The sequence below is a fragment of the Pleurodeles waltl genome, chromosome 11, assembly GCF_031143425.1.
Source record: "Pleurodeles waltl isolate 20211129_DDA chromosome 11, aPleWal1.hap1.20221129, whole genome shotgun sequence".
Taxonomy (NCBI): Eukaryota; Metazoa; Chordata; class Amphibia; order Caudata; family Salamandridae; genus Pleurodeles; species Pleurodeles waltl.
Genome location: NC_090450.1, coordinates 409,943,517 through 409,962,332, shown reverse-complemented (window position 1 = coordinate 409,962,332; position 18,816 = coordinate 409,943,517). Strand labels below are relative to the sequence as shown.

The window sequence follows — 18,816 nt, the reverse complement described above, 5'->3', positions numbered from 1 at the left end:
GGGAGTTAAACATATGAAGTGTTTTTCTTTCACCCTAATGTGAGTGGCACTGTAGAGTGATTTAACAGAGCAATAAAAGAGTGTGTTAAATTGGAATTCAGTGCTTGAAGAGATGGCGATGTGGGTTTCAAGAAATTCTTGAATACATATAAATCATCTACACTCTTGACAACAGGAAATGTTCTTTTTGAACAAGACCGGGCAAAAAAAGCACACACTGCGTTATCTCCGTGGTAGCTGCATTGCGTAAGGAAAAAAGTGTGTGCTGGGAGACATACAGAGAATGCATTTGCTAAACAGAGGAAGAATGTGAAATATCGTAAGAAGAATTATGACAGTAAGAAAGTTATGACTTCCTTAAAGTTCATGGTGGAGGATTTGGTCATAATTAAGAAACTGTTGAAGCCAAAGGATGTGTTCAAATTCTCAAGTCCCCTAAAAATACTAAAGTTGTTTCGGAATGCTGTCAAAGTTGAAGATAGTAGAATCTGGCAACTCAACAGATTAGTGAGTTGTAAAATAAATTTTCCAGAATGAACCTTGATGTGGATCTGTTCTTAATGCGTTTCGCTGAGTTAAATTCTAAATCAGCAATTGCTGTATATAGTTGTATATAGCTGTATATATTTTGTTTTGTTTTTGATGTTCTTCAATTTTTGGGTAAATCACTTTGTTATTTTAAGGGATGAGGGTGTGTGGTATCCTATGTAAAGCTTATAGAATATTAAGTAGTAGAATGTTGGGGAGTTCTAGGTTGTGGTTATGTATCCATGATTCCATGGTGGTCAGCTGAGCCTGGAAACTGGATACCGTAAGAGCTGTGGATGAGGTGCTTTAATAAATTACCCGTGCCTTATTTCAACTTGACGTCTTGCCTTCAGTACAGTAACATTCTACAGAATGAGACCTTATGGGTTATTAAAGATATTCTTTATCAGCAACAATGGGACTACACAACTGCAAGGCCCTTTATCCCCAATCTGGCACAGATAGCTCTCATGAAAAATGACTTTGAGTGCAACAACACAATCTATCTACAGTCCCACAGGACTTCCATGGAGAGTACGTTCATGCCAAGTCTGGCATGTACATTTCTGAGTTTGAGAGGGAGTTTGTCTATATCCCCAAAGCCCCCTTCAGTGAAAGGATCAGATTGTGGCGTCACTTTATTGATGATGTCCTTTTGATATGGCATAGTGATTTACAATCAGCTGAGGTCTTCCTCGACTGGATCAACTTAAGAAATCCACTGTTACATTTTACCTCTACCATCGCTAATACATCACTGCCTTTCCTGGACCTAGAGATCAAGGCAAAAGGGGGTAACTTAATGACCTAGGTGTGCTACAACCTGTGGATAAAAACAATCTTCTGCCATTCAAAGGTTTCCATCCCAGATCCCTAAGAGAATCTGCCCTTTCAATAGTTTCTGCTTCTGCGCAGGAACTGCTCAGACATTAGGGATTTTAAACTCTAGGCGGATAGACTCAATAACAAACTGAGAGAGAGAGAGAGAGACACTACCCTAATCAGGCAATAGCTTGAGAATATTATAACAGAAATTTCCCTGTTGGAGAACAACGTTAAAACCCATACAGGCAGAACTATCAGGGGCATGTTGCATTAATGCACGATTCTGCAATGGTTTAATCTCCGTATAAATTGAAAGCTACTTACATTCTACATATGCTACATATGCACTGCATATTAAATATGTTTGCAGCTAAGTTTGGGCCCTATTTATTATGGATCATTAGTCAAGAGCCCATGTACTTCAAAGGGGCCATGAGCGGGAGATTAAAAAATGATACATATAGTGATTCAAGGCTTCATGAATAGGCGCTTTTGGGTTGCAACAATGCATTCCTCCTACTCCTAGGGGAACCAGCCATCATAGCTTGTATTCAAACAACAGCACACAGAGGACAATTCTGATATTAGCCACATTAAAGGCTGATCATGAACCATGCAATTAAGGATAGGTTAGCAGAACAACCTCCAGCAAGCAAGGGGCAATTCTACTACTAGCCACATTAAAGGCTCAGTTTGAATCATATATTTAGGGATAGGACAGCAGAGCCAGCTCTAGGCGATCTGAGTGGAGCACCAATTTTGAAAGGAGGACCTTTTTTTAGATTAAATATACAATCTGGATAATGGAACCTAGACCATTTATTCACATAGAGTGTGTGACTACAGGGAGACGCTGTTGCTATCGCCCAGGTTTTGGAGACAATTTAGATTAACAAGGGAAAGATTACTGAGTTTTATTCCACAAACTATGATTTTAACCTCACCCTGTTTTGATGTTCTTGAGGTGATTGAGTGCTTGACATTTTACATGGGCACATTCATGTGAGAGTGTAAATGACACTTCCTTGGGCATGGGCACTGGATCAAGAATGAATACGGTTTGGATGCTGGGACCAGATATACACACTTTCCACTCTCCTTTTGATACTTGCTTAAAAGGAAATCCCTGAATAGACATACAAGGAGTGACAAGTAAGGTCACCAAATGAGACTCACCACCACTCACTAAGCATTGTTCTATGAATGAGGTGTGGTGGGTTTGAGTTGTGGGATCCATGTCCTGAAGAATACCATATGAACCATGGGGGCAGAAATTAGGCCGAAACGTTGACAGCAGATAGATGATGGGGCACTAATTCCCCCAATTCAACACATCACTTTAAAATTACCTCCTCACCCTTATTTTTGTGTGTTTAATCCCATCATACAATTGAGGGTTAGGCCCTCACTTAGCTACTCCATCTGAGCCGTCCCAAGTTTTCCCAATGTTCATTAAGCTTCTCAAGAAAGGTTTCATCTGCCTTCCTAATGAGCAGACTATATAGATTTGTGTTTGTTTAAGGGGGAGTGAAAATCTCTTTTTCATGCATTCAGAAGAATTTTATCTATCTATTTGCATTTTCTATACAGCAAAACTAACAACTATAAAGGTGTCACCATTGTTTACCAATATCAAACTTATATGAACAAAGTCTCCTGTACAATTGAATTGTTAGGGAAGAGAGGTGTTGCGTTGGCAGGAATGTTGGGTGGAGGTGGTGAATGCAAAACTGAAAGAGATAATGAAAGAGGAATAGTGACAGATGTTGAATGAAGAAGAGTGTTTTCAAGTTTTCAATGAATTAAATGGTGTTTTCTTGGCATCAGAAAGCTTTGGAGAGAGCTCTACTGTGAGGGTTCAGCTCTGAAAAAGTAATAGTTTAAGGCCCTGTAAGTCGTGCTAATTTCAGTCTTAGAACTTAGGCCCATATTTATACTTTTTTAGCGCTGCATTTGCGTCATTTTGTCAAAAAACGACGCAAATGCGGCGCTAAAAAAATATAAATATGGGCCTTACTTTTTCTGAGATCTTTCACACAACCAGAAATATTAAGAGGCATATTTATGAAAAGTGGAGCTGCACCTAGTGCAGAGTCCCTTTACTTTCTCCCCTTAGCTCCCCCCAAACGCTACCATGTGTGCGTCATATTTAATAAACGGCACAGCATGGCAGTAGTTAGGGAACTAGCATCAGAATTTTTTACACTAGTTTGGTGCTTTCAAGGATTAGCATAACAAATTGTGACGCTAATCCTGCAAAGCACTCAGCGGCCCATTGTAACCAATGGGGCCTCCTTTTAACGCCTGCTCAGAGCAGACATTAAAAGTGCCAAAAAAATAATGCAAAGAAATCTCTTAGATTTCTCTGCTCCATTTTTTCACCCCGCCCCCCTCCGCCTCCCCTGTGGAGAATGCCTCCTTTGCATACATAATGCCTGGAGCAAGCATTATGTAGCACAAAGGGTTACAAAGTGGCGCATTAGATGCATTGCGCCAATTTGTAAATATGGTGCAGCATTTTTGGCCATCTAATGCCACATTAATGTAAAAAAATATGACACTAATGTGTTGTTAGAATGGCGCTAGATCCTCTTAAATCTGGGCCTAAGAGTGCAGTGGAGGTTTCTAAGTTGTTCTAGACACAAATTTAGGAGAAAACTACTTACAAATGATAAATCTTGCATTTCAAGAAAATGGAAGGCATTTGCACAGTAACACCTGACCTGCATCAGTTTAAAATAACGAAACATTAATTGGACCATAAATCTATCAGCTGTAACCTGATTAATATAGGGCTGCACGTGATACCTAGATTCTACCATCAACTCAAAGAACTTGACAGACCAAGAGATTGTGCTTTACATTTCTGTCATATAGTCTGCCATTACGGGGATGGAATGTGTATATTCTTGTCAATTTAGTTTTAGTGTATGTAGTTCTTGAATAAGTCTGTGTGCCACTAATACCAACAAGAGTGTACCATCAGGTCCTCTCTATGTAACATCCAAATGTAATATTGTTCTTAGGTATGTCTGGTAGTAGCTACAGATCGTCCGTCAGGAGTCCCACCCACAATCTCAACAAATACAACAATACAAATTAGCATACTGAGAAAGAAATGCACTTCTTTGGCAGCAGATACTTCACAGTCATAAACGAAGTCTGCATCTGAGCTCATCTACGTTGAAGCAAATGGTAAATACATAGAATGCCTCATTGCACCAGCACACTGTGAAGTAATTACACCGCTTCATGTTGCACAAAATGTGTAAACGTTTTGCCATTTCGCGTACCACATTTTGCATGACTTTTGTCTATAAGGATACTTCTATAAGTAGAAAATGTGTCGCCCAGATTTATTATTTTTACCTAAATTTAACATTTTCTCCTTGAAACCATATCGAGCTATTGGTGAAGTGTTCCTGCGCAATACATGTAACTTCTTCAACATTTTTCATAATAACACACAAAATCCAAGTTTGTCATTTCTGCAGTCAGAGGTCACTGTTGCAATATCCATAATAAATCCTGATAGTGGCTTAATGTGTTGAATCTAGTCTGAAGGAAAATAATATTTTGCAAAATGTCTAAGCAGAGACCTGGAGCAGTTAAGGAAATGAACGTTCGGAAATGCCGAGTTAGGTAATCTTTTTATTTCTCTCACAATAGGTCATTTTCATCGCAGTGATGAGGCCCTAACGAGGAAATAAATCTGCACAGAACATTGAATTTCTTCTGGTGATCAGGCCACTGACTTCCGTAGCTGTGAAGGTTCACCAAGGGGCGGGGCTTTTGGTAATGCTTATTCCAGTGGATGCTGTTTGCCACTTTTTTCTTGTCATAATGTTGCCCTTTGGTTATACAATATAAAGTGGCATTGGTAAAGTGCCTATTCATTATATACCGAAAGGCACCTCATGTGCTCCTTCAATCAAGCAATACAGTTCTAAAGGTGTATGGGCGGGTGATTGACGCATGGGGGGGTGGGGTGGGGTGAGTATGAACCCCTTTGCGCATTTTACTATCGACTCAAAAACTTGAAAGACCAAGAGATTTAGCTTTTCATTTCTGTCATGTAGTCTGCCTTTACTGGGACAGAATGTGCAGATTCCTGACAGGTTAATATTAGTGTATGTCGTTCTTGAACAAGTCCGTACGTCACCAATGCCAACAAGACTGTACCAGGGGGTCCTCTTTATGTAACCACCCAAATGTAATATTGTTCTTAGGCATGTCTGGTAGCATCGACAGATCGTCTGTCCGGAGGTTCACCGAACCTCTTAATAATACAAATTAGCATTCTAAGAAAGAAAGAGGCTTCTCTGGCAGCATTTACTTCATACTCATAAACAAAGTCTGCATTTGACCTCATCTACATTAAAGAAAAGAAAAAAGGCGCGCATGGTTAAAGCATGGCCTGCTTTAAGGCGGTGCGACCAGTGCGGCCGTGCAGGGTGCTGACCTGAAAGGGAGCACTGACCTCAGGAGGGGAGGGGAGGGGGGGGGGGGGTGCTTAGCAATAACGTGCGATTTGAAAGCACCTGCCGCAGAGTTCTTTGTGCGTCCGGCTCTCAGGCAGCAATACAATGCCAAGATAACTCGTGTGATTATTGTTCCTGCTAGAAAGAGAAGGAACAGATCTGTATTTTATGTAGATAGCAATGTGGATTAGTAAAGCCAGCGTTTGCCAGTGCTTTAAAACAAATGAAATCTATGTGAGAGAGAGGCTATGGAGAGATGGGGGGCACTTTAGCCAGGTGGTAGTGAGGGAATCTAAGGAGGAGGTTGTTGGGGGCGGCGCCAAAAAAGACTGTCGCACCAGGCGCCACTAGCGCTAAAGCCAGCTGTAAGTATCGTCAAAGTCAGTGCCTCTTTTCTTTTATTGCCTGAGGCATTCTTTCATGCCTTACAACATACTTGGGTTCTGAGCTCGCATATGAATTCTGTCGTCCGCCATGAGGTATTGCTGTGGCAAAGGAAGGCAATATTTGATGTGGCACCAGCATTAGTGGCATTCCTCGCCTCACAATTTGTGGTGCTTGTTGGAAAAGTCTTTCATTATCCAGTTGATGTTTTGCATCCCTGGTCTGAGGAGTTTGGTGTATACTTTTCACCAGAGCCAATGTCTCATCAAAATATGGTGGAATGCCCGTGATTGCATGTATCTGCTGGGTGTTGTATCTGTCGACAGAGGCTCTGGCAGGCAAAATTGGCTGAGACAATGTTGACTCCGGAAGGTTTTTCACAAACCTTCTTAGAAGGACATGCCACACTCTACCACTCAAGGGATTTATAGTCACTTGGGGCCATAGACTGGCTAGGCTTCTCAAAGCCCCACGGTTCCACGCCGCTGTAGCAAAGTCATCCTCAGTGTGATAAAGCAGAGAGAAATATATGTCCAGCCTCAGGTTTGGATGCCTGTTTAGGAAATCATACATTTTACTTAAGCAGTAATGGCCGTACTCATTACAAGGAGTATAGTTTGAGTAAAGGGTGATGTAGCCAATATTGTCATAGTAAGGAATCACCAAATCTAGGTAGCCATCAACGTCAAAGAGTACAGATTCTGGGTGAAGGTTAGATAGAGCACAATTCAAAGCATATCCCTTTTGAATTAGAGAGCCAAAAACAGTCTTCACTTCAAAAAAAGTGATGTGCTCCAGAGGGAGCACTGCTGGACCGTAGGGGAAGCAAAATGCTCTGTAGAAGTCCACATACGGTATCCGTGCATCTTCTGCTGTGCAGATGTGAGAAGGGCATTGTGCACAATGTGTAAACCTAGATTGCCAGTGGTAAGGATGCACTTTACTTTCTGGTGGGGGAAGAAATTGTTGCCTTATATTTTCCATTTAAATGTCCATTTAAATAGGGAGCAAAAGCTCATCGTGCTCCATCATTAGGTTCCATTTTTCGACTCCTTGAAAGTTCTGGAAAAAAGAAGCAGAAATAGCGTGAAGTAAATATCAATTTCCAAAAGCGATACCTCATTATGAGATACACATTAAATATCAACATTACTTTGTGAGTGGTAACATACAAATACACACGGTATGACATACACATTTGCTGAAATATGTACTCCACATTGTAACCACCTTTAGCCCCTCTAGCCCAAGGACTTCGTTTAGAAGGAATTTAGCCTTTTGATTGGCAGGCATAATAACAAACAGTCCATGGAACTGTTCTCTAACATGGACATCCCACTTACCCCCGTGTGAGACAAGTTCCAGACACAAAGCAAGGCGACTCAACTACATCTAATCTTCACACACAACCTAGCTACCCAACTACAGAAAGTTTCCAATACTAATCAGATAATTTTCTGGTCATTGTCTAACTGCCAAATACCATCTTCCCAAAAATACCAAAAAATACCTATTTATGTTTTCATCACATGTTTGAAATTTAAATAAGTAACTCCTGAGCTCTTTCAAAAGGCCTAATTTGAATGCATTAAACAATGGACAAGATAGAACCACCAAAGTATGTCCGCACCCTCTCGACCAGAAAACACTAGTGTCCAGGGGATGGGTATCTGGACACTGCTTAGATTTGTCTCCAGGGGATGGGGTCCCAGTGCTGATCTTTGGCTGCATGCCCCCTCCCCAAATTTGGAAATAGCCCTATTGATGCCATCCCTGGGGCCTTTATGCAGGCTTGGGGATAGGGCTGCATGCCTCTCCCCATAATATATTAAAATGGCCAAGGGATGGGGTTCACGGGGCCTCATTGAGGCATAGGGTGTTGGGCCACTAGCCTCCTTCCCTTTTTACAAATACGGAGGGACACGGGGATCGGGTCCCAGTGGCCATAATTGCCTTGGGAGAGCCGCCCACAACCCCAGCCCCTTAATAAAAGGCACCAGCCCCCAGGAAAGAGAGTCCCCAAACCAACATCGTCTTGGAGAGGGGGGCCCCATGCACATCCCCTACCCATCATTTAAAAATAAATATGGTTTGACACTCCAGCCCTGGCCCACCTCAGGAGTCATCTATTTCAAATAAAGTAATAAACAGGTACCATTTTGTTTTTTCTGTGATCCAGAAGGAGAACCAAGGAATTGCATCAAGAAAACTTTTTTTTCACTTTTGGCATCCACAAGGGCTAGGGAGCAGACAATCCTTCCCTGCCACTATATATTCTTTTTCAAAAACTTTTCAGGACAGAGGACCTCTAATGGCCACTGCAGCATTTACTTTTATGTTGTAATCAGCCACTCAGAGTCCTGCCTCTGAGAAAGCCTCTTAAACCAATGAAATTGCTTGACCTTTTTTAATTTTGGACGAATGGTCCAGATATACAAATATTTTTAACCTTAAAGTCTAAAAAACTCCAGAACAGATTCACACCAAATCACAAAAAGCACACTTGCTGGACCAAGATATAGTTGTCTGCTAAATTTAGTGCAATTCAGTGAAGCCGTTTTAGCTGTAGCCATTTCTAAAAATCTCAATAGAAATTGTATGGAGAAATACCATTTTGAGACCCCCTTTTTTCACCCCCTGCTTGACGGATCACCTCAAAACTTTCCAGGAAGGAACGGGAGAAAAAAGATAACACTTTTGGAAACAGGCCACAAACCACCACTAGGTCCAGTCAGGGTCTCAATAAATTAATCCCAGCTCAACCCTTGGTAGTTTGGCAGTGAACAGTTATGCTTAAATTAAGGAGACAGGTGTGTAAAACATTAAAACATCACAAAACAGTAAATAAGTAGACCAAAAAACACAAAAGAAATCCAACTCCAATTTAGAAAAATAAATTATATTTTTATCTTTAAAATTACAGCAAAATGACAAAAATCCAATAAAAATCCAATAAAGGGAACCGGAGATATGAATTTTTAAAGATTAAGGCCTTCATTACAACCCTGGCGGTCAAAGACCGCCAGGGCTGTTCTGACAACTGCACCGCCAGCCAGGCTGGCGGTGCAATCCTACTAATTACGACCACTGCAGAAGCGCAGCGGTCGCACCGCTGGGACCGGCGGTTTACCGCCACGTTGGTCCCGGTGGTTGTAATCCCCCAGGGCAGCGCTGCTTGAAGTGCTGCCCAGGGGATTACGAGTCCCCCTCCTGCCGGCCTTTTCATGGCGGTAGGAACCGCCATGAAAAGGCTGGTGGAAAGGGGATTCGGGGCCCCTGGGGGCCCCTGCACTGCCCATGCCTCTGGCACAAGCAGTGCAGGGGCCCCCTGCTACAGCCCCATGGAGCTTTTTTCTGTCTACATAGCAGACTGTGAAAAGCGCGACGGGTACATCTGCACCCGTCGAACCGCCGCAACACCGCCAGCTCCATTTGGAGCCGGCTCCTGTGTTGCGGCCGACATCCCCGCTGGGCCGGCGGGTGGAAACTAGGATCTCGTAATGGCCACTGCGGGAGTGCGGCTGCATTGGCTGCCGCACGCGGTTACAACTTGGCGGGCGGCGGTTGCCGCCCGCCAATGTTGTAATGAGGGCCTAAATGTTTTTAGCGCGCAGAAACTAAAAGCACCAATCTGGACATCTGGTGCACTCGACCGAGACAAAGTCACAATTTGAGGCCAACCATGATGGAGCCCTGCCCAGCTACTGTGAGTGGGAGGCCTCGGTCAAATTTTTACCTTCGGACTTAGGCCCATATTTATACTTTTTTTGCGCCGCATTTGCGCAATTTTTTTCAGCCAAAGTGGCACAAACGTACAAAATATAATTGTATTTTGTAAGTTTGTGCTGCTTTTGCATAAAAAAATTATGCAAATGCAGCGCAAAAAAGTATAAATATAGGCCTTAGTCTTTTTCTTGAAGATTTTCTTCACCGGGACGAAGTCACAAGTCGGATCCGACCTCCCTGGAGCCCTCTTAGCATACGCGTTGCAGGAGACCTCGGTGAAGGATTCTATGTTCTGACTTAGATGATTTTTCGTGATGGAAATCTTCATCCGGGACCAACTTGAAATTGAGGCCAACCTCCCTGGAGCCCTCTTCGGATACGCTGTGTGGGAGGCCTTGTTAACGTTTACATTCAGACTTAGAAACTTATTTGGAGCTTTTGCTCTCTGACGTGAGAGGACCCTCCAAAGCGAGTCAACGTCATCAGATTGCTTTTCCACAAACCCTTGGTGAAATCCTGGAAGTCTTGGGCTTTGGAGCTTTTTAGTGGAAAGAACCTGCAAGTCAGGCCAGGTTGCGGTCAACGTAAGCTGGCTTGACTCACAACGTCTGGGTCGGTCCACTTTTGGAGCTTTTTTCCAAAGTTGCTCCAAACTACTGGATCTTCTTCCAGAAGGTCTTTAAAGGTCCTCTAGGAGTCAACAACTCACCCCAAGGTTTCATAAGCTATGAGTTGCTCCTTGAGGGTTAGGACTCCAACTCCCAAAATGCACCTGGCACAAATCCAAAAATGACCACTGTTCATTGGTCAGCTGGTTAGTTTCTTCAGGGCTTGAGACAGGGGACTCCGGACAGCTATTTTCTACCTGTAGCAAACAGGGAGTCCTTTCTTTAATCAGTAGAAGACATGCAAAGTCTTTTAGTGAGAAGCCCAAGTGTGCAGCTGGTGCAGTCCTTTATGGGGCAGTGTCCAGGCGCAGGTCAGGGGTCCAACAGGGAAGTCCTTCTTCTTCTTGTCTTGTTACTTGTTGGTATCTGAGATGGGGTGCAGCTCTGCCAGTTTTATCCTTGTTTCCTGGAGTGAAAAACCGCAGGGGGACTCTGTTCAATCATGTGCTGGCCACCACCCTCTTGAGTGACCACTTCCTGGGAAGTGTGGCAAAAATCAATCCAAGGGAGCAACATTCTCCAAAAAACAAGATGGCAAAAATTCAATCACAGAGGTTAGGTCTGGCTGAGCTCACCCACTGGTGTGGCTAAGTTTCCCTTGGCACACCCCTTTCCAGCATATATATATATATATATATATATATATATATATATATATATATATATATATATTCAAGAGAACTGGTGCATTGTAATCGCACACCAAGGGCTGCACATCATCCAAAGACAGGCTCGTAAAAATAGTGAAAGACCACTAACGAGTAATTTCATTGGCTGCTATTTATTGAAAAGAATTTAAATGCAGGTAAAATCGACCCGCAAAAAGTGGTACACAGGCACAAAAAGAAAATCAATAATGTGCCCACCATAAACAAACAAACACACGCTGTCCCAACCAAATGTCTACGCGTTTCGGCCGAAGCCTTCAACAGGACATTGGCAACCATTTTTACACTCAACTATTTAAACCATATGGTCCTTCTTTGTTGTTAACTACATGACTCAAGAGAAGTACAAACAGAGCGGCCATTTTGTAACGTGGCAATTCTAAGTTTGAGAATAAAAGAATGCTAATCCTGTGCTCTGATTGGGATAAAGACTTCAAATATGACATTATATATTTCTTTCATGTTGTACTGCAATATCACATATATGGTCTGGTCGCCTATAAATACATGAAAAGTAATAATAATCACAATTGATGATTGTTAAATACAAGGAAAGGAATATCCTATATATGAGGTTCTTTCTCTTTATCTCTTCCTTTTTCCCTTTTTACTCTTAATATCAACATATTATCCATTTTTTACCTAATAGTTTTAAAAGCCTGATATATAAATAAATAAATATATAAATATATATACTGTCAATTAATTACAATATATTCAATCTATATACAAGCTATAAATAGGTGACTAAATAGATAAAATACATTCAATCAATTCTAAGAAGGAGATACCAATAAAAGTCATGTCCAGGACGGATAAATATATAGATAGATGTTACTAACCAAAATTCTGTACAATTTATATAAATATCTCCATTACTATTAATAACAATATCAAATTTCATTTTAAATAGATCATAATACAATTCATTAAATTAATCCTAATCCTCCGAATATCAATATATTCTAAAATGGAAAAAAGTTAATATATCCATATCATAGGCAAACCTATCATTAATTAGAAAATTGCAAACAAACCCAACAGATTCAGCAACAGGAAAATATATATACACACCGCTAGCCTCCCCCAAGGGCATATATTACAGTATAAAGATAAATTAGATGAGTGTAACACCCTAAAGTGAATTAATATATAAAGATTAAAATAACAAAATAAACTAAATTACAGTCCGGAAATGTCATAGATCAATAAAGGATCCTAAAAAGCAATATTTAAAATATCAAATGAATTTCATATTTTCTACTAGAAAAATTATATATATAAAAATATATATATATAAAAAGAGATCAAAAAGTCTCACAGATGGACATGAAGCTCTGCGTCCAAATTGTGACCCCAGGGGTGTTCTGTGCCTAGAAGTAAAATCATTTTCGACTCAATTTGTCTCAAATGCGCAGTTCTGTTCCCTCCCCGGGGATGGGCAGCAATGGTTTTAATACCATAGAATATTAAAGAGCTGCAATTACCTTCATGTACATCCCAAAAATGTTTAGCTAAGGGGTAAGATGGATCATGATTCTTAATAGCTCTAAGATGTTGTAAGAACCTGACTTTCAATTTGTGAATGGTACTGCCTACATATTTTTTGTGACAACCACATTCAATGACATATACGACGTATTCAGTTTAGCATGTGATACAGTCTATTATGTCACAAATTTTCCCTTCAAAGGTAGTATATGTGTGGGTGTTTTGTGCATATAAACAGGATTTACAATGTCCACATTTCCAAAAGCCCAGACTTTTCTTAGCTAGCCAAGACACATTATCTTTGGGACTCTGAAATAAGCTTCTGGTGAGATGGTCACCCAATGATTGAGTTTTACGATATGTAATATGTGGATGAGGACCTATACTGTCCTTTATGGCAGAATCATGTCTCAAAACATGCCAATTTTTTTGTATGATGTTATTTAAATGTGAATGTTGGGAATTGAATTCCAGAAACAATCTAGGTGACGATCCCTCATTTTGATCTTGATTATTGATACTACCAGATTTAAAGAGCAGTTTTTCTCTGGACATACTCAAGACCCTCAAATGGGCATCTTTGAGAATCTTCAAGGGGTACCCTCTCTCCAGAAATCTCTGAGTCATAGTGACAATTTCAGTATTGAAGCATTCATCGTTAGAACAAATTCTACGAGCCCGTAGGAATTGACTATATGGAATGCTCCATTTCAAAGCTTTTGGATGGCCGCTATTACCATGCAAGATAGAGTTGCAGGCTGTTGGTTTGCGGAAGATGGTTGTCTGTAAACCATCCTTTTGTACAGAAATCTGGACATCAAGAAATTCTATAGTTTGGGCACTGTATTTTAAATCTAAATGAATATTAAACTCATTGTTGTTCAAAATGCTGACATATTGTTTGAGGGAACCTTCATCACCATCCCAAATAAGAAAAAGATCATCAATATATCTGACCCATAGTATCACTTGTTCCATATATTTACTATTGGAGTCAGACCAAGCTATCTCCTTCTCCCACCAGCCCATATAAAGGTTAGCTTACGTGCGAGCAAATGAAGCTCCCATTGCAGTCCCTTGTTTTTGCAGATAATATTGATTATCAAATAGAAAGGCATTGTGGGTGAGACAGAATCTTAACATGCTAACTAGCATGTTGGTGTGTTGAAGGAATTCAATTTTACGAGTACCCAAAAAATGACAACATGCTTGAATACCATACTCATGTTTGATGGAAGTATAGAGTGCAGTCACATCCATGGTTACCAATAAATAATTGGATTGCCATGGAACATTGTGAATTTTAGCTAGAAAATCATTGGTGTCTCGAAGATAAGAGGGTAATTCAGTGACAAAAGAACATAGGAAGAGGTCCAAAAAGCGGGAAGTATTTTCTAATAGAGAGGAATTCATGCTAACTATAGGTCGACCAGGGGGATGTTTTACATTTTTATGAATTTTTGGTAGAAAATAGATACAGGGAGTTCTAGGAAACATGACTTTGAGATAAAGGTATTCACTTTGGTCAATTAAATCATCAGTGTGCCAGCTATCAAGCATCTCCCCGTAGATAGTTTGATATTCATTGGTAGGATTTATAGTTAGTTTTTGATAATGCTGTTTGTTGGACAGTTGATGGTTAGCCTCCTTCATATAGCTATTAATATCCATGATTACAATATTCCCTCCTTTATCGGAGGGTTTGATGACAATTGTATTATTGGATTTGAGCTCATTTAGATCTTTCCAATCTGAGGCTGAGAAATTAACTCTCTGAGCTTTTTTCGTTTTCATACTTTTCCAATTATTCTGAAAATGATCAATATCATCAACAACCAATTCATAGAACATATCAATCGTATTACCCGTCGGTAATTGGGGATTGAATCTACTGGAGGGTTTTAACATACTGGCAATAGTCTGATTTGTAACAAATCCCATATCAGTTAAAATGTTATAGTCTTCACCTGTATCATTACTAACATCATCTGGACAACTCAACTTCCCAATTTCTACTAAGTCAGGCACTTCATTAATATGAAACCCAGAAGGAGTGTCTACACTTATGTTGGAACCAGATGTAATAACCTTTGTTTTCTTAGAAAAATGTTTCAACAACCGCAACTTGCGTGTATATTTATAAAATTCTATTCTGGTATCAACATAATCCCATTGATTATCAGGATAAAAACTTAACCCTAAATTTAAAATACGTTCTTGATTCAAGGTTAGTTGTACTTTGGAAATATTAACAATAATATTGGGATTATCAGATCGAAAAGTCCCCTCTAGTCTTGTTATTTGTGATTTCTGCCTCTTCCCCCTCCGCGTCTTGAACCTCCTCGACTTCGTCCTCTGCCCCTATATATATATATATACAAGTGACTCTGTTCTACTCTGCATCCAAACATAACTATAACATTCTTAGCAAACACCTTGGTAGTCTGACGCTTTGAAGTCATTGCATGGAGAGACCCTTGCAATTACAGTCTCTCACTCTCTTCCATCCCTTTGAAGCTATACATATATATATATATATATATATATATATATATATATATATATATATATATATATATATATGTGTGTGTGTGTTTATTCTTTTTTTCTCAAAGGGATGGAAGAGAGTGAGAGACTGTGCCTGCAATGGTCTCTACTTTTGGAGGCAGAGTAGAACAGAGTCGCTTCTGGCCCAATGGTCAAGGTCTAGTGCTATCACTCAGTAGGCTAAAGGTTCAAATCATAATATCGCTTGGCAGTGTGTCTGTTTATCTTCTAGTGTTTTCAGAGTTAAATAATCCTAGTGATGGAACATTGGAGTCTTTTTCCCGTCAAAATCTGCGTGTTGAATGTCATAGCTAAGTCTGGACATTGCACATTAAGGAATCACCTCAGGCCTAGTGGTGCACACTAAAGGTTGAGGGTTCCAGTCGAGGAGAGCCTGTGGTCGTTTCCTGCTTTATTTCCTTTTCAACTATAAATATTTAAGTTACATACTAAAAGGTGATTTCACTGTTTTTAATTGACAAAAACATTTTTCTTTTTGATTTGTTCGGAAATATCTAATTCTAAGTATGTTATTCATCAAAGCCTAAATCGCGCTCTCTCTCTCAATCTATCTTTCAGAGTTGGGTTGTTAGGGGGGTTGGTCACAGGGACTGGCCACAGGCCAGGCCCTGCGATCAACCCCACTGCGCACGGCCAAAGGCTGTGCGCGGCATAAGGATGGGTGGTTATAGGGGATTGGTCACAGTGCCTGGCTGCATGCCAGGCCTTGCGGCCAACCGCAGCCACGCACAGCTGGAGGCTGTGCGCAGTGGTTGTTGGATTAATGTATAGTAATTAAAATTACTTTACGTTAAAAAAAACATTGAAATTCACTGAAAAAAACAAAGGTTATAGGGGCATTATAGTTAGGAAATAAAAATTTAAAAATACAAAAATAGAAATTCACTGAAAAAACCCGAAGGTTAGAGGGATGTTATAGTTATGTTCTGAATTTCCATCCACAAAACCATCGAAATGCAGCTGTTATAGTTGAAGTTATTTCAAGTAACTTTAGCTCGTGCCCTAAGGTAACTATAACTTGTGCCTTCGCCATGCACTGCTAATTATCCCAGATATTACATCACTTATGACATCTTCTATGACATCTTTGATAATGTCACTGTAACATTATCAGTACAATTATTGATGGAAAAACTGTGCATGGCAGGGGAGTCAGTTATAGTTACTTAAAATTACTCTAACAGATAAACTGTTAAGGTTTTGTGTGTGTAAAATCAGAGCCTAACTATAACATCTGTGTGACCTTTGGGTTTTTAAAGTGAAAATATCTCTCTGCATATATATATATTAAAGTGACTATGGTTAGGTGATAATGTCAGTTAAATGTACTGGTTTAAACTAAAAAAAACACTGACCTTCACCAGTTATAGTTAAACTGAGTAACTAAAACTCACCCCACCTTGTATAGTGATGTCATTAATTATGTCACTTCCGATGTCATCAGTTATGTTAGCAATGATGTCATAGATTATTTCATGAGTGATGTACTATGTGAGGTCATAACTAGTGCATGGCTAGGGCGCAACTTGATGTTACTTCAGTTTATTATACTGATGGATTTCAGTGGTCTTTTCAGTTTAGTTACATCTTGACTTACATTACCTAACTATAACACCACTATAAGCTTTGGTTATTTTCAGTGAATTTCTGAGTTTTTTTTTATGTAAAGTAAACCTAGCATCATATTAACCTTTGCTTTTTCAGTGAATTGTTTAGTGGTCTTCGGGGTTGTAGTAACTTTAGAACTGCAGTTTTTGAGTAACAATTGTCTTGCTCTTTTGTGGGTGGGTGGTTGTATTAGTATGCCTCATCCCAAATCCCTTTTTACCCTATTCTAAACAACTCCTTATCTTTCGTTAGGCCCCTCTCATTTAATAGTAGACATTTCCCATTTTCTACCTTTCCCCCGGCCACACCCACATTTACTACTAAGGCCATCATTAAGAGAGACCCTATAACAGGGCTGTTTTTCCAGAGCTTGGAAAGCATTCTATTTACAACAGACTTATCTGAGTAATTTAATTAATTCAGCATCACTCTTTGATGCAGAATTACCGATAATAATGCAATTATGCCCGCTCAGTAATTCAGGTTAATTTGGGGAGAAAAATCCTATCACAATAGCAAATTTAGTGAGCCTGAGAGGCTGCTTGCACTGCTGTTTGTGTTGTGTTATGTTTAGTGCTATTTCTAAGCACAAAATGCATCTTTGCACCCACTGTGGACATGAAGGGAACATTTTTGCCCTAAGAAAATCATGCTAAATGTAGAATTACTCTTATTGAGTAACTCCACATAGTCTTGTGGAATTGTAGATCGTTCTCTTGATTATGCTACAAGGAATTATGCTAGTTGTGCCCACTCCTAGTATTTTCCCTACAGTCGGATTTACTGATACTGGTTTACTGGTAGTTCTGGGGATGTGGAAAATTTAGCTTATTACTAGGGGTGTGTGGTAAACTCCACTCCACAGGCAGAGTTCATGGAGTTTTGCCACTCCGCTCTGTGCATGGAGCACGGAGTTCAGTAAAAACTTCACCGCACGGCAGAGTTTACCAACGCTCCTCCTTGCCTAGTTCTGCATAGACTTTACGTTTCATTCCTGTGACCCCAGTGCTGTTATCATGTTCTGTCATGCAACTCGAGAAGTGAACATTAGGTGGCAGCACAGTCCAGCAATACTAACTATACACATTTTTCCATCAATCCGCCTGCCTTTTAGGTCGAGCACAAGCGTTCGACTTCGTGTATACTTTTAGTGTACTTTTTATGGCTTAAAGTGATTTCATTTGTTGGTTGCAGAGTCCTTTAAAAATTCTTGCCAGCTAGTGGTCAGTTCTGCATTTTTCTCCCTCCTTTTTCTGTTTCAAAGCAGTGACCAACTACTGTATTATTCCACTCTGGTTTCTTTATTTGTTGCTGTGACGGACTACTTTTGTCATTTCTTTGTGTTCACTTTTCACTGTGGGTATGTTAGGCAGGTAGCTGCCTGAGTTTTATTACAGCATTCTGTTCCTCCCACTTCCTCCCATATTGCTGACATTTGTTTTGGTTTTCTTCCAGTGCTGTCCACATTTACCTCTGGCTCCTAAAATAAGCGTATTTTACACAAGAAAGACCCGGTGCCTAAACATTTAGCTGACTGCTCACAAAAGCCACAATATGCCCTTTCTGGCAGAATGTAGCTAAACCCAGAAGCACGGTGTGAAACTTGCAGAGCCTCAACTGGAGTCTCTCTCCAGGCCCCACTCCCTGCCAGCCCTCAGAGACATCTGCACACAGGGCATTGCTTATCTCCTTTATGGGGGCCATAAATCTTCTCAGGCTTCTAGCCTATTGTTAACTTCATTAAAGCTTTGTTGAAATGTGAGGCAAAAATGCTTGCAAGACTTTTCCTTCTGTTAACATGAAAAGAAAGATACTTTTATAGCCTTATTTTCCAATTTCTGTTCAGATGTTGACACAACTCGAGGTAGT

At 40.3% G+C, this 18,816-nt stretch overlaps 1 protein-coding gene across 1 annotated transcript in view; it reads right to left on the bottom strand.

The window, feature by feature from the left end:
• Positions 1 to 3,784: 3,784 nt before the first annotated feature.
• APOBEC4 (apolipoprotein B mRNA editing enzyme catalytic polypeptide like 4) overlaps positions 3,785 to 18,816 on the bottom strand; it is a 42,274-nt gene continuing 27,242 nt past the window's right edge. Inside the window, exon 2 of the mRNA XM_069213740.1 lies at positions 3,785 to 7,280. Within this exon, the coding sequence (XP_069069841.1) occupies positions 6,216 to 7,202 (987 nt within the window). The 5' untranslated portion in view covers positions 7,203 to 7,280 and the 3' untranslated portion in view covers positions 3,785 to 6,215. The remainder of the gene's footprint in view (positions 7,281 to 18,816) is intronic.